General features: G+C 42.7%; 1 protein-coding gene across 5 annotated transcripts in view; it reads right to left on the bottom strand.

The window, feature by feature from the left end:
* The window catches only part of cdk14 (cyclin dependent kinase 14), a 520407-nt gene that overhangs the window by 311914 nt on the left and 183311 nt on the right, over window positions 1-25182 (bottom strand). For all 5 annotated transcript variants that reach the window (XM_078417377.1, XM_078417369.1, XM_078417397.1 and 2 more), the window contains one exon: window positions 21517-21611. In XM_078417377.1, coding sequence (XP_078273503.1) covers window positions 21517-21611 — 95 coding nt within the window. The remainder of the gene's footprint in view (window positions 1-21516; window positions 21612-25182) is intronic.

The following is a 25182-nucleotide window of genomic DNA, read 5'->3' as shown; positions in this document are numbered from 1 at the left end:
GGTAGAGATTACAGCGTCTTCGGAAACATTGCAAAATTTTTTGCCTTAAAATCGCCTAAGTGGGACAGGCCCTTAAGAACGATCGAACCTACAAGACCTCAACGGCAGACCAGGCGGACGAAGTTATCTTGAACTCAATGGCTGTGAAGGCGGATGAAGGCTGCAACAGGTCTATCAGCTCCAATCGTCTTGGTTCCTTTGTCAATGGAATTAGTTGATTGATTTGTGAAGGACCGTGTGCTTCTTGGAGTGCAACATTAAGTACACGTTAAACAAACACACACATTCTGTGAGCAGCACAAAACTTCACTCAAGACTTTCGGCGATCGGGGAAGGGTGACAGGAGCAGGTTACGTGGTGGCTGGAAGCTCCTAGTCAAGAACCGGCATGGAAGCGGTGAATACTTGATTCAATTGCTCAACTTTGGACTCATAAGCCACCTGAGAGTTCATAAAAATGGAACGTAGACCATCATCCTCGACCTCGAGGGATAGCCACGATGAGGACCCAAAAAAAGGTTCGTGTTCATTAGTCACAGGAGCAGAATTCGGCCATTCAGCTCATCAAGTCTACTCCACAATTCAATCATGGCTGAACTATCCTTCCCTCTCAACCCCATTCTATTGCCTTCTCCCCATAACCCCTGGCACCCGTGTTGGTGGCACAACAGGTAGAGCTGCTACCTCCTCACCCGTAATGGTGACACGCTGCAATGACTGCGGACAAGGACACCAACATCCATTGCGATTAAGTATTTTGTGAGTTCGGTTACGACGCATATAAACTCCTACTTTCTTAAGGACTTGGACACACTGCAATTTGCCGACTGCCACAATACTTCAACAGCAGATACAATCTTACTGGCCCTCCACTTTGCACAAGGCCACTTGGACAATAAGAAAATATCAGTACATCGACTGCAGTTCAGTGTTCAACACAATCATCCCCTCCAAAATTGTTATCAAGTTCGGGGAACTAGGTCTCTACGCATCTCTTATGCAACTGGATCCTCAACTTTCCTTTGGGCAGACCATAATCAGTATGAATTGGCAACAACCCTTTCTCCTCATTGACCATCGACTCAGGAGCACCTCAAGGCTGTGTGCTCAGTCCCCTGCTCTGCTCTCTCAATATCCATGACTGTGTAGCCAGACAGAGCTCTAACACCAGTTTTAAATTTGTTGTCCATTCTTAGACGAATAACAGGTAATGATGAGTTAGAGAACAGGTGGGAGACCAATAATCTGATTGAAGAAGGCCAAGAGTCAAATTTAATTGCACTGGGAATGGAGCAATTATTTTTTTATCTGCTGCAGCCTTGCAATAATCAACAATACAGTGGCGACACAGTGGCGCAGCTGGTAGAACTGCTGCCTCACTGCTCGAGAGACCCAGGTTCTAATCTGACCTCGGATGCTGTGTAGAGTTTGCACATTCTGCCTGTGAGCATGGGGTTTTCCTTCGGGAGCTCTGGTTTCTCCCACATCCCAAAGACATATGGGTTAATTGGCCTCTGTAAAATTGTCCCTGATGTGTAAGGAATGGATGCAAAAGAGGAATAACGTAAAACCAGTTTGAATAGGTAGTTGATGTGGATTTAGTGGACCAAAGGGCCTGTTTCCATGCCCTATCACTAGACTAAAGTAACTAACTTATCAGCAATACTTGGTAACCAGACCACAATAGTGGAATCCGAAGTATGCAGCTCCACCTAAATAAAGTCCATAGTTGCTGAGGTTGTACAGTGTGGTCAAGAGATTGATGGAAAGAAGTTGTTCTTTGACCTGGAGATACTCATTCTCATGCTCCTACACCTTCTTCCTAATTGTAGCAGTTTGCCCAAGGTACTATGGTTTGCTCTCATATGGTCTGGTTATTTAGTATTATTGATAATTGTTTGTGTTATGTTCATTATATATTTATTGTTATCACACGGAGACACAAGGGACTGCAGATGCTGGCTTACAAAAAAAGACAAAGTCCTGGAATAACTCAGCAGGTAATACAGCATCTTTGGAGAACATGGATAGGTGACATTTCGAGTTGTGTCCCTTCTCCAGATGATTCAGGGTTTTTGATACATGCAAGACAAAAGGATTGAAGATTTCCAAATTGTGACTTCTACCTTGGAAAAAAGGTTGTGACTGCCTATCCTACTATGCCCCTCTTAATTTTATACCATGAAAGTTAAAAAATATATTTATCCTTCAGCAAGCGAGTTTGGTATCTCGACCGCATATGCGCAGGTCATAGGTCACTTGTGCTAAACATTCTCGCCAGCAGAGCTGCTGCGTTTATACAGACCTGCGTTTCATCAGCATTTTCCAGTTTTGCTTCTTTGAGATAAGAAAATACTGCTTTCAAAACTATTAATTAGGTGTATTTATGGTTAATTTGTAAAAAAATACAATGATTTTGTCGGTTTTATTGCTTTATGCTTCGGTGAGTGAGCGAGATCATGACGATTTTCTTTTGCATTGTAACTTGTACCGGAGCTGCTCCTCAAACGAGAATATGTCGCACTTCCCAAACCATGAGTTATTCTTGGTTTTCTCAATCGTTCTTGATAGGATTGTCGGCAATGCAAAAGAAAAAGAAACATTTGAGTGAATGAATTGCTGCTTTGTGCGGGCAGTGGCTACAGTCCAGAATGTCAATGGATGACCACTGTAAACTTGAGGCTGCTGTTCGTGCAGCGATTAGACAGCTGCAGAGGTCAGCATCCAGCGGAGCGGTTTGTCTGATCAAACCCTCCCTATAATATCATCCAGAAACACATCACTCTGGTAGACACAAAATGTTGAAGTAACTTACTGGGACAGGCAGCATCTCTGGACAGAAAGAATGGCTGACATTCATAAGTTCATAAGTTATAGGAGTAGAATTAGGCCATTCGGACCATCGAGCCTACTCCGTCATTCAATCATGGCTGATACATAGATACATAGACAATAGGTGCAGGAGAAGGCCATTCGGCCCTTCGAGCCAGCAACGCCATTCAATGTGATCATGGCTGATCATCCACAATCAGTACCCCGTTCCTGACCTCTCCCCATACCCCTTGATTCCGCTAGTCCGAAGAGTTCTATCTAACTCTCTTTTGACCTCTTGTGTTTTTAGTAGATTTGTATTTCAATGTACAGACTGGGACCTTCTGAAAATGTTGATACTTGGGAAGGGCACAGTACAACTCATTTACTGAGTATGAATTATACAGCTCAGAAACAGACCCTGGGACCCAACTTATTCATGCCGACAAAATGTCAATGTGAGCTGGTCCCATTAGCCTTTGTTTAGCCCATTTCCCTCGAAACTTTTCCCATCCATGTACCCATCCAAATATCTTTTAATCATTATAATTGCACCCGCCTCTATCCGCCATTCTGTTAACTCACTTCTGTCCTTCTCCAATACCTTTGCTGCTGAGTATTTTCATCATTTTCTTTTTTTTTTAATTGTAAAGTGGCAGCTCATTGTTTTCAGCCCCTGATTTTCCAGTACCAGCTGTGGCAGGATGACAAGGAAACAAAGAAAAAGGAAAGAGGAATTCACGATGCATATTTAATGCATAAACAAGTCCCCGACCAATCTTCTAATTAAAGGGTTTGCACTGTTGAAAGGAACTCTTAAAAAGTAAAATAAACTTTACATTAAAGTGAAATATTTTAATTAACTCCCGTTTAACCTGTAATTTTATTTAGATTTTGGTTCCTGTTTTCTGTGAAGTATATTTCCTTTTGCATACCGTATTGATGAGAAACAGGAGTACTTTGAACCCTTCTGAGGTATTAGTTGGATGAGAAAGTTACAAATTTTGACTTTTATAATGAAGGTAGACACAAAACGCTGGAGTAACTCAGCGGGTCAGGCAGCATCTCCGGAGAGAAGGAATGGGTGACGTTTCGGGTCGAGACCCTTCTTCAGGAGTTGTGTATCTACCTTCGATTTAAACCAGCATCTGCAGGTTTTTCCTTATACATCTAGACTTTTATAATTGTGCCAATGGAAAATTATGGTGGTGCAGCAGTAGAGTTGCTGCCTTACAGCGCCAGAGACCCAAGTTCGATCCTGACTACGGGTACTGTCAATAGACGGAGTTTGTATGTTCTCCCCGTGACCGCGTGGATTTTTCCAGGGTGCTCTGTTTTCCTCCCACACTCCACAGACATACAGGCTTGTAAGTTAATTGGTTATGGAAAAAAACGGTATTTTTTCTCTAGCTTGTAGTGTGTGCTAGTGTAACGAGGATTGCTGGTCAGCATGGACTCGGTGGGCCGAAGAACCTGTTTCCGCACTTTATCACTAAACTCAACTGAACTAAATTCCTTTAAAGTTGTCAACCAATTCCTCAAAATAAGCCAGAATTCAGTACTAACGGACACCTAATTTGTATTGTTTCAACCAATGCTTTTATATGTTTTAATGGAAGAATTTCCAATATTACAATAAGAATAGAGGGATCTGTTTGGAGCTGCTGAATTTGCCTTCAAAACGTCTGCAAAACAAGCGGCTGTATAATAATAAAGGCTTTCGTTGGCTTTGTGTATGGAAGGCTGGAGCACATATCATTAAAGGGCCAGTAGAACAGCCTTTGTTTTGTATTTGGCTCAGTGCCAGAAGCTTTCACATTTCCTGCTACTCAGATGAGAATGGGGTTGATGAATTGAGGTTGGAAGGTTCTGCATTAAGACTGAACTTGGAGCTGACAGTTGCGAACAATGGGAATTTATTCCATTTTCGTATTTTGACAACCATCACGTTAACAATTCCAACAAGAAAAAAGTACACAGAAAACAAGCAAAAGGAAACTGCCTGAAGCAATGAATGCATCAAAATTATTAAAAGACTAATTCAATGACAAAATATGTTCTTCAATAATTCAATCAGCCCTGCAAACTTCAATGGATCCACCCAAGAGAGCATAATATTTACAGCCCACCAAAAATGTTCCTTTCTCATTATAGTAAATTTGACATCTTCCAGCAATTTCAAACATTTCAGTCAATTATGGCGGCTCAGTGATTTTTCTTCAATTTTTGACACCACCGGAACAAGTCAGCATCACATACAGCTAACTCTTAGCTGGAAGATACCATGCATCCCTCCAAGATATACACCCAACATTTTTAGAGACCTTGGCAAAGAGTACAGTAATTCAGCATGGTTCTTCGAACTAAAATGCACAGATTATTTACTTGTTTCCATGTAGTTTACATTATTGCAATACATTTCAGTATTGATATTGTTTTATTGGAATATATGTACCAAGATACAGTGAAAAAATTGTATGGTTTGTATGCTATCCAGTCATATGATACCATACATGAGTAAAGGCAAACCGTACACAAGTACAACAGCTAACGCGAAGAAAAAATAAACAGCAGTGTATAGCTACAGAGAAAGTGCAGGTAAAAAAAGTGAAATGGCTGCAAAGAAGTAAGTTGGGAGATCGGGATTACATCCTTAGCTGACACAATGAATCTACAACAGCAGGGGAGAAACTGTTTCTGAATCTAGTGGTACAGCTTTCAATTTCTTTTGTATATTCTGCCCAATGGGAAAGGGGTGGAAGAGGGAATGGTAACACCAGTCCCTTTACCTCCCCCCTCAACTCCATCCAAGGACCCAAACAGTCTTTCCAGGTGAGACAGAGGTTCACCTGCACCTCCTCCAACCTCATCTATTGCATCCGCTGCTCCAGATATCAACTTATTTACATCGGCGAAACCAAACGCAGGCTCGGCGATCGCTTCGCTCAACACCTGCGCTCGGTCCGCGATAGCCAATCTGAACTCCCGGTGGCTGAGCACTTCAACTCCCCCTCCCATTCCCAGTCTGACCTTTCTGTCATGGGCCTCCTCCAGTGCCATAGTGAGGCCCACTGGAAATTGGAGGAACAGCACCTCATATTTCGCCTGGGCAGCTTGCAGCCCACTGGTATGAACATTGACTTCTCCAACTTTAGATAGTTCCTCTGTCCCTCTCTTCCCCTCCCCCTTCCCAGATCTCTTTCTATCTTCCTGTCTCCACCTATATCCTTCCTTTGTCCCGTCCCCCTGACATCAGTCTGAAGAAGGGTCTCGACCCGAAACGTCGCCCATTCCTTCTCTCCTGAGATGCTGCCTGACCTGCTGAGTTACTCCAGCATTTTGTGAATAAATACCTTCGATTTGTACCAGCATCTGCAGTTATTTTCTTATACATAGGGTTGTTGATTAGGTTGACTGCTTTCCCAAAGCAACACGAAGGACTGGGCTACATCCACAACACTCTGCAATATCCTGCAGTCTTTTGCAAAGCAATTGCCAAACCAAGTTGTGATGCATCGCAATAGGATTCTTTTTATGAAGTATCTGTAGAAATTAGTAAGAGTCATTGGAGACATGCCAAGTTTCCTTAGACTTCTGAGGAAGTAGAGGTGTTGGTGTGCTTTCTTGGCCATGGTACCAATGTAGTGGATAAGGACAGATTGTTGGTGATATTTACACATAAGAATTTGAAGCTGTTGATCAGCAAGAGTCAAGAATGATTCATTGTCATATGTACCGAAAATGGAACAATGAAATTATTGCTTATAAAACAGGTCTGTAAACACAGTACTCATAGAAAAAGCAATAAAGGTAAAAAAATCTATACAAAATCAATGCAATACGAAACCCTGAAGTCCATTGTGCAACAATGTTTGGTTGGTGGTGTTTGTTTGGTGTTTGTAGTATTCAAGTGTGTTACGGCTGTTGGAAAGAAGCAGTTCTTGAACCTGGAGGTTATGGGCTTCAAACTCCTGTATCTTCTTCCTGATGCCAAGAGTGAAATGAGAGCTTGGCCAGGGTGGTGCAGGTCCTTGATGATGTTGGCTGCCTTTTCATTTCCACTTCTGCACCATTGATAGAGAATTGGGCATTATCCACTCGGCTTCCTAAAGTTGTTGTCTTGAAACCATGCTAGTAAGCTCTCTTTCTCCTTCCTGTACTACCTTCTCATTATTGTTTGAGATCCGGCCCACTATGGTCATATCATTTGCAATCTTACAATTGGGCACAGAGCAAAATTTCATTGCACTAGTGCAGAGAATCATTGTGGGGGATGTTTTGTTGCCTGTCCTTACTGATTGTGGTCTATGTCATGAGGTTGAAGATCCAGCTGAGTGTCTGGTCTGTGAGCAATGTGGGGGTGGATGAAGGGAAGAGTTCTAAGTCCAGGAGTTTGGTACTTCTAGCGTTAGGCTCATTTGGTGGACTTCCAGATTGCAGGTTTAGGTTGCATGACTAAGCATTAGTCAAGGGCATTTATTCACAAAATGCTGGAGTAACTCAGCAGGTCAGGCAGCATCTCGGGAGAGAAGGAATGGGTGACGTTTCGGGTCGAGACCCTTCTTCAGACTTCTTCAAGGGCAGTTTGACTGTCATTTTTCACATTGCAGAAGATTGCAAGCACCCAAAAGTAAAATTGGTGGTCATGTATTATAACGATACAGGATGCCAGATTTTTAACAACATCATGAACGCAGGCCAGGAATACTAAGGATGGCCATAGATCCTTAAAAAAGATGATGGGTCATGATCCAATTTACTCTGAAGCCCTACATCACAAGATGTGGCACAGAACCTCTGCAGTGGACTCACGTCCTTCTGCTGTCTGTCCACTCTTTGGAACCTATCAGATGGTGCATCGTGAAGTGTAAGCATCACAGATTAAATTGTGTCTGGGCAGGCCACTCAGCAATACTAACTGCATTTTCAGACGTTTTGAGCTGAATTCTCATGAGCTACACGAGCTATTATCGGACGACAGGCTGTTAAATTTTTTTAATTACGATTCCTGTCCCAGCCTCCTTACCAGATTTTATTCATATTAGACTGCTGCCTCACAGCTTGAGCAGCTCAATGCCAATCCTGACCTCCGCATGCATGTTCTCCCTGTGACTACAAGTTTCCTCCACATGCTCCAATTTCCTCCCACAACCCAAAGATTTGCTGCCAGGATAATTGGCAGTCTTTAATTTCCTGGAGTTTGGTTTGTGACTGGGAAATTAAGGAGTGTTGATGGGTATGTAAAGGCGAATAGCCTAAAAGGGAAATAAGTGGGGGAATGGGGAATACTCAGAGCCAGCAAAGACTTGATTGGCCAAATTACCGCCACCTCTGTTGTAAAATAAAAATGGAAATACCGAATCCCTGTCTGGATATCATTCTGATATCCAGACCCAGTCAACGATTCCTACAGAACATCAAAGTCAATTAGACCCTTGTCCACATCCAGCGTAATGGAAGTGGCGGCGCTGCGCAGCAGCTGCGGCTCACCTGCAGTCCGTTTGTCTTTAGTGTTTTTTGTTGTTTTTTGTCTTAATTGTAATGTTTAGATGTGATGTAGTGTTATTTGTGGTTGTGTACTATGTGTGGGAGGGAAAAATGTAAAATTGTCTCTTCCGAACGGAGACCCGACTGTTTCTAAGTCGTGTCTCCGTTTACGCTGCGGCCTACCATTGGCCAAACACCTGGAGCTGGCGGCCTCCAGCTGGGACCACCTGGGCTCTGGTTCGCAGAGCCCGCGGACCGGACTTACCATCTGCGGTGCTGGCAGCCTTCGGAGGCTGTGGTGGCGCTGCGAGTGCGGCTGCGAGTAGCCTTTGGAGGCTCCGGAGGCTTCAGCCGTGGGCCGCGTGGATATCGGAAGCTTGCAGGCCCCTGGGTGGGGGCCGACATCGGGAGCTCCGGCAGCGGCAGCGTCTTTGCCCGCCCCGAATCGCGGGGCTTGTGTCGGCCCGCTGCGGACCTTTCACCGTCCGGCGCGGCCTGAAACAGGCCGCGGGAATTTCTCCGCCCGGCGGGGGCTTCAATGTCGGGAGCCCCGACCGCCCCGACGTGGCAACTTCAACAGCCTGACCGCGGGAGAAGACGGCAGGGGAAGAGGAAAGACATTCTGGCCTTCCATCACAGTGAGGAGGTGACTGGAGGAGACTCGCTGTGATGGATGTTTCTTTTTTTTGTTTTGTGTTGGTTTGTGATTGTGTGTGTTATTGCTTATTTTTATTGCTCTTATTGTTGGACTGTGGGTAACGGAATTTCATCCAAAAGACTTGTTTTTTTTGGATGACAATAAAGGTTATTCTGATTCTGATAATGTGAACCCAGTGTAATGCTGACCTTGAACAGTCGCCAATTCTCTTGAGATCCAAAAACAGAAAGAACTAAGATACAAAAATTGATGACAAACTGACTCATTGGTCAAGATCAGGGCTTGATAATTTCCCAAGAGACTAAAACTAAGAGGACGGGTGCGGGATATTTGAAAAAACAGCCATTAAGGTCAGGGTAGCATTGGTAGCATCAGAGTAAAAGGGAGTTAGACTTTAGTGGTACAGCCATTGTGGAGTGGTCATTGCAAGAATGGCCATGTGTGAGGGCAAGTGCAGTGTTTGAGTAATAAGTACTAAGACTTTGGCTTGTGAGGCATCAGCAAAGATGCTGAGCAGAGTTATAGATAAAAACAGGTAAGATCTTTTAACTTTATTCTTCAGGCAGTGCAATCAGGATGGCAATTAGGGGAATGGTGTACACCTCCTGTGGGATTTGGGAGGTTCGGGAAACTTCCTCTGTCCCTGGTGACTGCACTTGTAGGAAGTGTGCCCAGCTTCATTTCCTTGGCTGCCTCAAGGAAATGGAAGTGGAACTGGAGCTGGAACATTTAGGGTGCTGAGAGCATTATAGATGCAAGTTTTAGTGTCATGGTCACAACAAAGCTACAGGCTCCAGGTAGTTTGGTGACAACCAGGAAAGGTAGACGGGGCAGACAGACAATGTAGTGTTCTCAGTAATGGTGTGCCTTTGTATAATGTTGGGAGGGAGGGGGCGGGGTTGACTAAATGACTTTAAAGCAGCACAGTGACTCCTCAGGCTCAGCAAGGATAGGTGGAGTCAGACAAAGCAATAGTGATAGGAGATTAAATGGATAGGGGGACAGATGGAAGATTATGTGGCTGCAAATGAGACCCGGAATAGTGAGTTGTCTCTTGGGTGTCAGGGTCAAGGATGCTTCAGAGTGGTTACATGACATTCTCAAGGGGGAGAGGGAGCAGCAAGGGTAGTTGTGCACATTGGCGCCAATAACATAGGTGGAGAAATGGCTGAGGTTCTGCGGAGTGAAGATATGGAGGTAGAAAGAGGTTAAAAAGCAGCACCTCAAAGGCAGTAATCTCTGGATTACTCCCAGTGCCACGTGCTAGTAATGACAAGAGGGAGGCTTTTAAAAGTGCAATAGAGAAAGCACAATCCGGTTAGGATGAAGGGTAAGACTGCCACAAAATATTGAGGCTCTGATCAGGAAAATTGAGGTATACTTCAGGTTTAGGCAATCAGGATCAAGAAAACCCCTCAATATATAAGTGTAGGAATATACTTAAGAGAGAAATCAGGAGGCCAAAACATAGAAACATAGAAAATAGGTGCAGGATGAGGGCATTCGGCCATTTGAGCCAGCACCGCCATTCATTGTGATCATGGCTGATCATCCACAATCAGTAACCTGTGCCCAACTTCTCCCCATATCCCTTGATTCCACTAGCCCCCAGCGCTCTATCTAACTCTCTAAACTAAATTCATCCAGTGATTTGGCCTCCACTGCCCTCCGTGGCAGAGAATTCCACACATTCACAACTCTCTGGGTGAAAAAGTTCATTCTCACAGTTTTAAATAGCTTCCCCTTTATTCTAAGACTGTGGCCCCTGGTTCTGGACTCCCCCAACATTGGGAACACAAGAGGGCATGAGATGGAAATGGCAGACAAGGTAAAGGAAAATCCCAAGCGATCCCAACATAGTAATATTAAAATGGTGCCAAGGATAGAACAGCTTCTCTTAAAAATCATCATGGATGTCTATGCGTTGAGTCAAAGGACTTGGGTGAGAATATTAATGAAGATTTGTCATCAGTTTTCCTGTGAAGATCATAGAAGCTGAAGAATTGAGGCAAAATTAATTGGGATGTCTTGGACCACATACAAATTGCCAAAGAGGAGGTCTTGTCAGTCTTAAAGTGCATTAAGATGGATAAGGCCTCATGGCCTGACCAGGTGCATCCTCGCAACTTGTAGGAGCCTAGGGAAGAAATTGTCGAGGTCCTTGCAGAGTCATTTGCTTTATCCTTAACCACAGGTGAAGTTCCGGGAGATGGGAGAGTGGTTAATATACTGTACCATTATTTCAAAAGGAGAGCAATGACAAGCCAAAGCAGGTGGTGGGCCTTTTAATGGTGAGGATTCTGAGGGACAGGATCTGCTAGTATTTGGATAAACAAGAACTGATAAGAGATGGTCAACATGGATTTGCGCACAGGAAAACATAAACAAGATGGTTGATGAGGGCAGGGCAGTGGACATTGTCTATATGGAAATTAGAAAGGTAAAACAGTAGGTTGGCTTGGGTGGTTAGATTGTACGAGATCCAAGGAGACCCAGCTAACTGGATATAGTAGATAGACAAAAAAAATCTGGAGCAACTCAGCAGGTCAGACAGTATCTCTGGAGAAAAGGAATAGGTGACGTTTTGGATCGAGACCCTCCTTCAGATATAGAATTAGCTTAATGGGAGGAAGCAGGGGGTGATGGTGGAAGGTTGTTTATCGAGCAGAAGACCAGTGGCTAGTAGTGTGCTACAGGGATCAGTGCTGGGCTCATTGTTGTTCATTGTTTATTTAAATGATTTGGATGAGAGTGTACAAGACCTCGTTACTAAGTATGCAGATGATACTAAAGTAGCTGGTTTGTAGACAAAGAAGAAAGTTGTCAGAGAATATAGTGATCAACTAGGCGAGTGGGTCGAGGAATGGCAAATCACGTTCAATTCAGATGTGTGAGCCCGTGCATTTTGGTAAATCAGGGGTAGACTTTTACAGTTAATGATAGGGTCCCGGAGAGTGTTGTAGAACCAGAGGGACCAACAAGAACAAGTATTGCTGAACATGGCATTACATGGCATATTCCATGTATATGCATACTTGGCCAATAAACTTATTCATTCATTCATTCATTCATTCACAAGACGACAAGGTAGTGAAGGCGGCATTTGCCATGCTAACCTTCATCAGTCAGGGCATTGCGTATAGGAGTAAGGGCGTTATATTGCAGTTCTACAATATATTGGTCAGGCCACACTTGCATTGTATTGTGTACAGTTTTGATCATCCTTGGGTTTAGGTTGATTATTGTCACTAGAATTGTTTTCAAGAGGGCTAGAATATAAAAGCAAGGAAGCAATGCTGAAGTTTTATACAGTGCTGATGAGGCCACATTTAGAATATTGTGAACAGTTAGGGCTCCATATCTGAGAAAAGATGTACCGGTTTATGGAGAGGGTCCAGAGGAGGTTTACGAGAATGATTGGGTTCATATACAAGGAGCTTTTAAAGGCTCTGGGCCTGCACTTGACTTGACTTGCACTTGCAGGAATTTAGAAGGATGAGAGGGATCTCATTGAAACCTACCAGCTACTGAAATGCCTTGAAAGGCCTATATAGAGTGGACATGGAAAGGATGTTTCTAGTAATATGAGAGTCTAGAACCAGAGGGCACAGCCTTAGAATAAAAAGGCTTATCTTTAGAATGGCAAAGAGGAGGAATTTCTTTAGCCTGAGGCTGGTGAATCTGTGAGACAGCTGTGATGGCCAAGATATTGAGTATTTTTAAAGATAAGATTGAACAGCTGTACAGAGCCAGACAGAGATCTCACAAAACCTTGAATTAAACCATCAGTCAGTATCCATCTTGTATGCTGACGCAACGTCAGTCACACCGACATCACTGAGAAGGTCCCAGAGTGCAAAGTCCAGTGAGGTGAGTGAGCCGAAACATTTGCAAATGTACATATGTAACTTTAGTAACATAAACATGTGTAACTTTTCTTTTCCTTTGTAATGAAAGGGATACATTATAGTTATGTAGTAATGCTTGTTTTACAGAGAAAATAGGTGCAGAGGAGGCCATTTGGCCCGTCGAGCCAGCACTGCCATTCATTATGCTCATGGCTGATCATCCACAATCAGTACCCGTGCCTGCCTTCTCCCCATATCCCTTGATTCCGCTAGCCCCGAGAGCTCTATCTAAATTGAATTAATCCAGTGAATTGGCCTCCACTGCCTTCTGTGGCAGGGAATTCCACAGATTCACAACTCTCTCGGTGAAAAAGTTTTTTCTCATCTCAGTTTTAAATGGGCTCCCCTTTAATTTTCGACTATGGCCCCTGGTTCTGGACTCCCCCAACATTTGGGTACATTTTTCCTGCACCTAGCTTGTCCAGTCCTTATATAATTGTATATGTTTCTATAAGATCCCCTCATATCCTTCTAAATTCCACTGAATACAAGCCCAGTCTTTCCAATCTTTGTCCCGCCATCCCGGGGATTAACCTCGTGAACCTACGCTTCAATAACAAGGATGTCCTTCCTCAAATTAGGAGACCAAAACTGCATACAATACTCTAGATGTGGTCTCACCGGGTCCCTGTAAAACTGCAGAAGGACCTCTTTGCTCCTATACTCAAATCCTCCTGTTATGAAGGCCAACATGCCATTAGCTTTCCTCACTGCCTCTGTACCTGCATGTTTACTTTCAGTGACTGGTGTACAAGGACACCCAGGTCCCGTTGCACTGCCCTTTTTCCTAATCTAACACCATTGAGATAATAATCTGCCTCCTTGTTCTTGCTGCCAAAGTGGATAACCTCACATTTATCTACATAAAAATGCACCTGCCATACATTTGCCCACTCACTCAACCCGTCCAAGTCACCCTGCAACCTCCTAGCATCCTCTGAGAAGCTCACACTGCCACCCAGCTTTGTGTCATCTGCAAATTTGCTGGTGTACTTTTAATCCCATCATCTAAATCATTAATATATGTTGCAAATAGTTGCAGCCCCAGCACCGAGCCTTGCGGCACTCCACTCGCCACTGCCTGCCATTCGGACAGGGACCCGTTTATTCCTACTCGTTGTTTCCTCTCTGCCAACCGATTCTCTATCCATGTCAATACCCTACTCCCAATACCATGTGCTCTAATTTTGCCCACTAATCTCCTGTGTGGGACCTTATCAAAGACTTTTTGAAAGTCCAGATACACTACATCCACTGGCTCTCCTTCATCCATTTTACTTGTCACATCCTCAAAAAAATCCAGATTAGTCAAGCAGGATTTCCCCTTCATAAATCCATGCTGACTTGGACCAATCCTTTTACCACTATCCAAATGCGCCGTTATTACCTCTTTAATAATTGACTCCAGCATCTTCCCCACCACCGATGGCAGGCTAACTGGTCTATAATTCCCTGTTTTCTCTCTTGCTCCTTTCTTGAAAAGTGGGATAACATTAGCTACCCTCCAATCCACAGGAGCTTATCCTGAATCTATAGAACATTGGAAAAAGATAACAATGCATCCACAATTTCTAGAGCCACCTCCTTGAGTACCCTGGGATTCAGACCATAAGGCCCTGGGGATTTATCAGCCTTCAGTCCCATCAGCCTACCCAATACTATTTCTCGCCTAATGCAAATTTCTTTCAGTTCCTCTGTCTCCCTAGATCCTCTGTCCTATAGTACATCTGGGAGATTGTTCGTGTCTGCCTTAGTGAAGACAGAACCAAAGTACCTGTTCAAATCTTCTGCCATTACCTTGTTCCCCATAATAATTTCACCTGTTTCTGCCTTCAAGGGACCCACATTTGCCTTTACTAATCTTCTTCTTTTAACATACTTAAAGAAGCTTTTACTATCCTTCTTTATATTCTTGGCCAGCTCACCCTTGTACTTCATCTTTTCACCCCGTATTGCCCTTTTTGTTACCTTCTGTTGTCCTTTGAATGTTTCCTAACCCTCTGGCTTCCCACTACTCTTTGCTATGTGATACACCTTTTCTTTTAGTTTTATTCCATCCCTAACTTCCTTTGTCAGCCACGGTTGAATCTTACTCCCCTTAGAATCTTTCTTCCTCTTTGGAATGAAATGATCCTGCATCTTCTGGATGATGCCCAGAAATTCCTGCCATTGCTGTTCCACCATCATTCCTGCTAGGATCCTTTTCCAGTCACCCTTGGCCAGCTCCTCTCTCATGCTTTCACAGTCCCCTTTGGTCAACTGCAACATTGACACTTCTGATTTACCTTTCTCCCTCTCAAATTGCAGATTAAAACTTATCATATTATTGTCACTGCCTCCTAGCGGTTCGTTTACCTTGAGTTCCTTTACGCAGGTACAGCAGGCAGTGAAGAAAGCTAATGGCATGCTGGCCTTCATAATGAGCAGATTTGAGTAAAGGAGTAAAGAGGTCCTTCTACAGTTGTACAGTACCCTGGTGAGGCCACAGCTGGAGTATTGTGTGCAGTTTTGGTCTCCTAATTTGATAAAGGACATTCTTGCTATTGAGACTGTGCAACGTAGGTTCACAAGGATGGCAGGACTGTCAGATGAGGAAAGATTGGAAAGACGGGGCTTGTATTCACTGGAATTTAGAAGGATGAGAGGGGATCTTATAGAAACGTATAAAATCATAAAAGGACTGGACAAGCTAGATGCAGGGAAAATGTTCCTAATGTTGGGGGAGTCCAGAACCAGGGGCCACAGTCTAAGAATAAAGGGGAGGCCATTTAAAACTGAGATGAGAAAATACTTTTTCACCCAGAGTTGTGAATTTGTGGAATTCTCTGCCACAGAAGGCAGTAGAGACCAATTCACTGGATGAATTTTAAAAAGAGTTAGATAGAGCTCTAGGGGCTAGCGGAATCAAGGGATATGGGGAGAAGGCAGGCATGGGTTACTGATTGTGGATGATCAGCCATGATCACAATGAATGGCGGTGCTGGCTCGAAGGGACAAATGGCCTCCTCCTGCACCTATTTTCTATGTCTATGTTTTCTATGTTTATTAAATCTGGTTCATTAGAGAACACTAAATCCAGAATTGTCTTCTCTCTGGTCGGCTCCAGTACAAGCAGCTCCAAGAATCCATCTCGGAGGCACTCTACAAACTCCCTTTCTCGGGGTCCAGAACCAACCTGATTTTCCCAGTCTACCTGCATATTGAAATCTCCCATAACCACAGTGGCATTACCTTTGTTACATGCCAATTTTAACTCCTGCTGCAACTTGCACCCTATATCCATGCTACTGTTTGGGGGCCTGTAGATAACCCCCATTAGTGTCTTCTTACCTTTATAATTCCTCAATTCTATCTACAGCGACTCTACATCATCAGTCCCAATGCCACCCCTCCCAAGGGACTGAATTTCATCCCTCACCAACATAGTTACCCCACCTCCTCTGCCCACCTGCCTGTCCCTTCTATAGGACGTATAACCCTGAATATTCAGTTCCCAATCCCGATCCTCCTGCAGCCATGTCTGGAATCCCCACAATGTCATAACTACCAATCTCTAACTGAGCCTCAAGCTCAACCACTTTACTTCTTATACTTTGTGCATTCATAAACATAGCACAAAAAGTAAGGAAATTTGTGTTTGGTAGATTATTTCTTTTTGTAACAATGCTTCTTGGCAATAAATCTTATACCGTTGGAAAGCCTGTTTATTTCCCTTTTAAATGGTGCCACATTTGTAAGGAACATGCATTTGTGGGATGAGCAGCAGAGCTGAGTATGTGGGTTGCGCCCATGAAAAATCTGCCAAATCTTCTCTGCCAATGCCAAACAGCTTATTCTGCCATTGACTCTTGTTCGGTGTTGTTTGGTGGATTGGATGATTGAAGTCTGAAGAAACAAGACATATTGGCAATTTAACAATTTATTCATTTAATAAACAGGAGCCTCAGTAGCGTGTGGAAGAACCATACACAGCCACAACAGCCTGGCACCTCCTCCTCATGCTGGTCACCAGCCTGGTCACACACTGTTGTGGGATGGCATCCCATTCTTCAACCAGCATTTGTCGCAAGTCAGCCAACGTGGTTGTGTTGGTCACTCTGGCACGAACAGCACGCCCAAGCTGATCCCACAAGTGTTCAATGGGGTTGAGGTCAGGACTGCTGGCAGGCCATTCCATCCTCTCCACTCCCAAATTCTGGAGGTAGTCTATGAGAAACCCTGCTCTGTGGGGGCGAGCATTGTCATCTTGGAGGATAGAGTTCGGTCCCAGACTGTGGAGATATGGGATTGCCACTGGTTGCAGAATCTCATCTCGATATCTCTCTGCATTGAGATTGCCTCCAATGATGACAAGCCTCGTTTTTCCAGTGAGGGAGATGCCACCCCACACCATCACACTGCCTCCACCAAAAGATGTTACTCTATCGGTGCAGCAATCAGCATAGCGTTCTCCGCGTCTTCTCCACACTTTGACCCTATGATCCAACTGCCGTAGGCAGAATCTGGACTCATCGCTGAACATAACGTTCCTCCACATGTTCAGGTTCCAGTGCACGTGTTGCCGACACCAGCGCAAACGGGCCTGATGGTGAAGGACAGTCATGGCAGGCCTCCTGGCAGCCCTATGAGACCGGAGATCGGCTGCGTGCAGTCTGTTCCGAATTGTCTGGGCAGAGAGCCGTCGGCCATATCGTCCTGCAAACCTTGACTGCAAATCTGTAGAAGACAGCCTACGGTTCCTAAGAGCTGACAGGGTGAGGAAACGGTCTTCTTCGGGTGTCGTCTTCTTGGGATGCCCACTTCGCGGCCTGTCTCTGACATCCCCCATTATATGGAACTTGGCCTTCACTTTGGAGATGGTACTAGGGCTCACTCCAAATAATGCCGCAACTTGGTTTTGCGGAACACCAGCTTGAAGTTGCCCTATCGCACGGGCCCTATCCAGATCAGTCAAACGTGGCATGCCGATTCTTGGAGCAGACACCTACTGACCACTGTAGCAGGGCCCATGCTCACAGATGCTGCCAATCAGGTGCCAATCAGGCACCTGATTGTCAGCACCTGGGGGTACCAGAAGCTCAAAACAAGAGTCAATAGCAACAGCAGAATAAGCTGTTTGGAATTGGCAGAGAAGATTTGGCAAATTTTTCATGGGCGCAACCCATATACTCAGCTCTGCTGCTCATCCCACAAATGCATGTTCCTTACAAATGTGGCACCATTTAAAAGGGAAATAAACAGGCTTTCCAACGGTATAAGATTTATTGCCAAGAAGCATTGTTACAACAAAGAAATAATCTACCAAACACAAATTTCCTTACTTTTTGTGCTATGTTTTATATAATACTTTTAATCCATTACTCACCTCACCTTTCACATCTATTCCTATTTCACTTGGCCATTCTTTCCTATCCCTTCGTGAGCTTTCTGTGCTGTCAATTCTGGCATATTTCTTAACTTTTCCTATACTCTCTTTCCCTTTGACTCCATTCTTGTATTTCCATCCTTTGTCTCTTGTCTCTTCCCCCCCCCCCCCCCCCACTATTTAGTTTAAACCCTATTGCATCTAACACCTGTTGCGTCTAAATACAATGTTGTGTAGTTGATTATCTTTGGTTTTCTGTGATGTTTGTGGAAATACTAGAGTCTGTTTAGATGAGCCATTGCATTAACCAGTCATAATGGTTGATCTTCCAGTTCCATAAATTGTTGTACAGAGGTGTTTGTGGGGAGCTTGAGCAATTCAAGCATCTTCCTGTCTGTTTACACAATGTCATCAGGATACAACACCACCGGAAAACACTACCTCATCAGACTGCCTGTTTAAATGCAGTCATGCACAATCGGAATGTGGGTAACAGTGTGGTATAACTGGTAGAGCCATTGTTTCAGAGTTCCAGTGATCCAGGTTCAAACCTGACCTCCAATATTGTCCATGTGCAATTGGCATTTTTTCCCTGGATTTTCCCCAGGTGCTCCAGTTTGCACACACATCCGAAGGACGTGCGGATCGGTGGCTCAATTGGTTGCTGCAAATTGCTCTTAATGTGTCTGAGTGGTGGAATCTGGGTGTCGTTAATAGGAAAAGATAGACACAAAAAGCTGGACTAATTCAGCGGTCAGGCAGCATCTCTGGAGTGAAGGAATGTGTGATGTTTTGGATCGAGACCCTTCTTCAGTGTCGTTAATAGGTGTCTCTTTGTCATTTTCCTCGCCTCCCTTCCCATCTCATCCTCCCCGCACCCCACAAACACCTCTATAAAACAATATATAGTGGCAGGACAAGCTTAATTAATTTTAAAAAGAGCCAGAAACACTCAGCAGGTCAGGTGGGATCAGATAAGAAATTTTAAAATGTCTGGTCAATGATCCTCTATCAGAACAGGAAAAGTGAGAGCATGATGGGCAATTAAAGAAATGAGCAACAGAACGCGAGTACAGTGAATAAAAATCACATGGAAGGCAAAGAATTAAAACAGCACCCAAAAGGAGCACATATTAAGGAAAGCAATGCGTTTTATGCACCTAATGTACCCAAATAATATTACTGAGAGAATATTTTTCAGAAAAATCCATTGTGATGAAATCCATACAAAGTTGTATTAAAAGTTACTGTTTGTAGCAAGATGATCAATGACTTGCTGCAGTCAAATAAAACCAGAACTCGTTAAAGTGCATTGAATTAGAAATGGGGAAAATAACATTCTCTTAGTGATTTTAAATTTCTTGCTACATTGTTCCTTATTTCATATCCTACAGATCCCTAATGTATTCCAATGATTTAGAATCTCGAGTCAAGAGAGAGTCAAGGGTGTTTTGTCTTCTCTACCAAAATGGAGCAATTAAATTCTTACGATATTTCCCTTAATCTTAATATTATATCTTAACCTATGTTTGTATAACTGATTATTCTATTTTAACAGTACACATATTAACAATACAAAAATTCATAATGGGATAATTTTATTCCCATATTCATAATGTTTGGTCACATTTATTTCTTAAACCTTAAAGTCATAACACAACAAGCAGATTCAGCTTTTCCTGGGAGCCTCCTTCATTCCACCACTTGTTAACTGAGGTTCTTCAGAAACACAATGCCAATATTCCACGATGCACCGCCATATTCATCGTTATCCCACGCACATTTAGTTTCATTAGTTCCCGTTCTGACAATCGCTCATTTTTTAAAATCTCTTTCCTCATCTTGTAGCATCTCCGTGATTTGCTCGTCTAAGTGATTTGCTGGCCAAAGTGTCCTTCGCTCAAGGCGGAAGAAAATGTGACCACAAACTTGTTTGTCTTCTTAAGATACTGTTTAAAAACCTCTTAAAATTGACCTAATATCTGGCTCAATGTCAAATTTTGTTTGATTTCACTCCTCTTAAGTGCGTTAGTATTTTATACCTGCAAACGTTGCTATTATCATCAGAAAATGACTGGGTAATTCTTGAATATCTAATTTTAATCAGAATATTAAAATCCTCTAACAGATATCACTACAAAGCTCAACAGTATACATACAGTGACTAGAACGAAGCAGCATTAAAGCAAAGAAAAATATAACAGAAATAAATCAGGTTTTCAAGTAAAATAAAACAGCAAATGAATGGGTCAGTCACTTTTCATGTTAATAATTCGTGGCTATTTACTACATGACAGAGCATTGCCTGAAGGAAACATCACATTTTGTTCTGAAAACATAATAGTACAGTGGCTGCATCAATCCAAAAGTCTGACATGAAACATGAGTTGGAAAGCATTGTACATCACCCACTGGCCTTAGGAACATACTCCTAGAGGATGCTGACTGGCGAGGCCCCAACTGAAGCTCAAAGCAGTGGTTAAAAACTATCAAACTAAGAAAACCAGCTTATTACTGCACATTTTTGTTCAACACCTGCAATGCTCTTCAGGAGTATTCCTTCAGGTCCAAATTCAAACACAACCTCCTACCTGTATAGCAGGACAAGGATATAGGAAATATATATTTTGTTTATAGTCACAGGACAATATCTCCAGGAATACATCTCCAGAAACAACCAGTACCAAACCCCAAACATCATAGCAGAATGATAGCAGAATATCTTAGCAAGTTATTTCCTAACTTAAAATGACTGAATTCCAACTAGCGATTCAAAAGAAAACAGTAGAATTGTTAATTTAACTTTTTTTTAAAAATGAGCATTTTAATGAGATGACCTCTTTAAAAAAATAAAGCAAAATGCAGCATTAGCCACCATAGTTGATTTTTTTGCTGGTAATCAGTCTGAATTAAATTGACACATTGGCAAACCAATCCAAAAAAGAAAATTTGAATTGTATTAGTTGATTTTTTTTCCAAATGAAAACACCATTTCTGATTTAGAACACAACTAAAAATCAAACTGGTTAAAATGATTCAGAAATAAAGCAGCTTCAGGTTACTGATCCTCTCATCTACCACCAGTCAATGTTTTAAATCCATGAGGTCAGCCCCAGACGATGTAGTCTGCACTTATGATGTGTGTAGACACAAGGAAAACATACTTTGACTGTGACAAAGATTGATTGCATTGAAGGTAAAATCATTCATAAATTTAATTGCATGTTAATTATAATCCAAACAGTTCCATCAGCAACCAGCTGCTCTTAAAAGGAGGAAAGTACTTACCACATATTCAAACACAAGAGTCAAGGTTTCCTTGGTATGAATGATGTCATGGAGCAGTACTATGTTCGCATGTTTCAACCCTTTCAACAAAGAAGCTGCAAAGGAACCAAGGGAAAACTTTCAGACTGTTAGACTTGGCCCAAACAATCAATTAGGCAATCAAAGCCATCAATTAATGTAAAAACAATAAGTGAACTGTTTAAAGGATTTAACCATATGATAAGAAAAGATACAAAGTGCTGGAGTAACTGAATGGGTCAGGCAGCATCTCTGGAGATATTTTGGGTCGGGACCCTTCTTCAGATTGATGACAAAAGGTCATATATCCATGTACTCCAGATATACTACCTGACCCACTGAGTTACTCCAACACTTTGTGTCTATTTTAACTATATGGTCGTACATAATTTTCACAACTTTCCATTGAAATAAACAGTGCAGATGCACAAAATAGTATCGAAAGAAATGCACGCAATTTGTCATGAATAATGACATAGAAACATAGAAAATAGGTGCAAGAGCAGGCCATTTGGCCCTTCGAGCCAGCACCATCATTCAATATGATCATGGCTGATCATCCAAAATCAGTACCCCGTTCCGGCTTTTTCCCCATATCCCTTGATTCCCTTAGCCCTAAATCTAACTCGGTCTTGAAATGACGAATCATTATTCATAATTTGAATAATGAATATACTGCTTCTGTTTGATATTATCCTGATTTATGCGCATAAACAGAAGGGAATTCCAGTTGAGTTCACAAGATGCCATTACGTTGTCATGTATCCTAAAGAGAACACATTCCCCCCTCCCCTCCCAGTTCTGAATTCTTCCAGATCATCCCATGTGAATTATGAATCTTCCAGCTGCCTATCATTGTAATTAATTGCCTAATTTATCAGTTCTGAGCTAGACGTAGATGACAGCTAACATTGAATTCAAGATTTCCAATTGGAAAAGATGAAGTAATCGCTGGTCAATCCTTGCTTAAACTAATGGCATCGTGCATACACTGTATACCATGGTGTTTACATGGCATGGTTAGATGTTATATACTTAGAAGAAAATAACAAAACAGAATAAAACATTTAAAAAGTTAATTTCATTATAGGTCCACTTTTACAAATTTGAGATCTGGCAGGGCTTCACCCTATGTACAGAAATGGAATTGATAAACATATCATTCTCTGATGATCTTACAAAAGTTAAAAATAGACCATTCTGTAAAGTGAACAGATTCACACCCAAATTCCCAATGCAAGTCCTCCCCAGATTATAAAAGCCTGTCTTTTGTACAGCCTGAACATAACCGGAACCAGCATTTGGGAGAATGCTTTGGAAGGAAATGGGCCAGACGCAGGCAAATGAGACTAAGTCAGTTAGATAACTTGGTCGACATGGATGTTAGGCCTGATGACCTTTACCCGTGCTGTGTAACTCTGTGACTGAAATAAACCACGTTCTTCCTCAGTATCGGCACAGTCTTGGCCTGCACATTGTGGGGCTGCATGCATCATCTGCCATGTGGGAAACACAGTTCATGGCAATATCTGAATAGTTGAATTAATTACCTTGGTTTAACTACACACTGTTACAAACAGCTACAAACAGATTACGAATAGCTCTTAGGAACAGAGAGCTGTTGTAACCGAGGGAGCAACTGCATACATTCCTTGAACATGAAATAGTGTACTAGAACATTGAACAGTACAGCACAGGAAAGGGCCCTTTGGCCCACAATGCTTGTGCTGAACATGACTGCACTGTAGAACCTTTGTGAGGCTATATTCCCTTGTAATGCCTTTAAATTGCCCACCCGCACCAAACACTTCTACATCGCCTTCTATATCTCTCGTTTCCCTTTCCCCTGCTGAAGAAATGTCCCGACCCTAAACATCACCTATTCCTTTCCTCCAGAGATGCTATCTGACCACTGAGTTACTCCAGCTTGTTGCGACTAACTTGGGATTAAGATATCTTCTTCAAAAACAATTGTACCATTAAATTCAATCTAAATACATTATGACTAATTCCTCTTCAAGGCCATAAACAATCAGCCTACAGTCCATTATTTCAATGATATAAAGCAATTTACTCAAGGGCACGGTTAATTAGCGGTTATGCTTCTGGTATTGTGATCCAGGGGGCTGAATTAATGATCTGGAGACACGTTCAAATCTCACTACAACAGCTGGGGAACTTAAATTGGGTTCATTAAATAAATCTGGAATAAAAAAGATACCAACGATTACTGCATTCTTGTAATAACATTTTTCCTAGGGAAGGAAATGTGTCCTGTGTACCCAGACTGAGTACTAACCAGCCAAGTGGGTAATTTTGTTGTTCTTCATAATGACCTTGTGATTCAATCTGATGCATTAAACTTCCAGAGAAACAATAATAACTGATTGCATCAATTCAATCATCACCTCAGCACCTGCCTTTCAAGGACAATGGGGGATCAGCAATAAACAATGCCATTTGAGCTCAGATTTTGAACGAATGGAAAAGATTAATAATTCGTAAAAATGTACAAAAATGTAATGTTGTGCAATTTAAACAAAATCTGCAGGGTAATAGGGAAGTTCAGGTCTGATGAAGGGTCTCAACCCAAAACGTCACCCATTCCTCCTATCCAGAGATGCTGCCTGTCTCACTGAGTTACTCCAGCAGTTTGTGTCCATAGGGAAAATCATTGACCTATTTGTGTTGAAGGGCACTGACCATGTGGATGAGGAAAGCTGCAGAGCTGACCCACAAATCCTCACTCGCAACTTTTCTTCCTCATGTAATAAAAGGAAATGCAAATGCTGGTTTATACCAAAGATAGACACAACATGCTGGAGTAATTCAGCAGGTCAGACAGCATCTTGAGAGAAATTGGATAGGCGACATTTTAGGTCGGAACTCATCATCAGACCCTTTCTTCCTCATTTTCTACATGAAGTAGGTAATTCCCTACTCTTGCACCAACCTGATATCACACGGTGAACCAAATAAAAATGAATTTACTAATCTGATCGAGTTTTTTGAGGAGGTGACAAAAATGAATGATGAGTGTAGGGCCTTATTTGTTGTCTACAAGGACAATGCAAGACCCTCAGCAGCATTGATGTAGAGAAGGATCTTGGTCCAAGTCCACAACTCACTGAAAGAGGCAGCGCAAGTAAGTAAAAGAAGGCTTACAATATGCTTATCTTCATCGGTCGGGTCATTGAGCATAAGAATCAGGAAGTCATGATGAACGCTTTATTGGACTTTGGTTAGGCCTGCATTTGGAGTATTGCTTGCAGTTCTAGTCACCCCAAAACAGGAAGGATTGGAGGCATCGGAGAAGGTGCAGAAGAGGTTTACCAGAATAATGCCTGGATTACAGGGTGTTGGCTACAAGACGAGGTTGGACAGACTTAGATTGTTTTCTCTGGAGTGCCAGAGGTTGAGGGGAGACTAAAGGGCCTGTCCCACTTTAGGCGATTTTAAGGCGACTGCCGGCGACTGTCAAAGTCGTAGCAGATCGCCAAACTTTTCTTTTACCCGACGACAATGACCACGACAATGCAGAGTCAGGTCGAGATTACAGCGTCTTCGGAAACATCGCAAAATTCCCACACTGTCAATGCTTTTCCGGCGTCCTAATTTTCGCTGAAATCACTGACAAGACGGTAAGTA

Source organism: Rhinoraja longicauda, chromosome 2 (assembly GCF_053455715.1).
Source record: "Rhinoraja longicauda isolate Sanriku21f chromosome 2, sRhiLon1.1, whole genome shotgun sequence".
NCBI lineage: Eukaryota > Metazoa > Chordata > Chondrichthyes > Rajiformes > Arhynchobatidae > Rhinoraja > Rhinoraja longicauda.
This window is presented reverse-complemented; position numbering and strand designations above follow the sequence as displayed.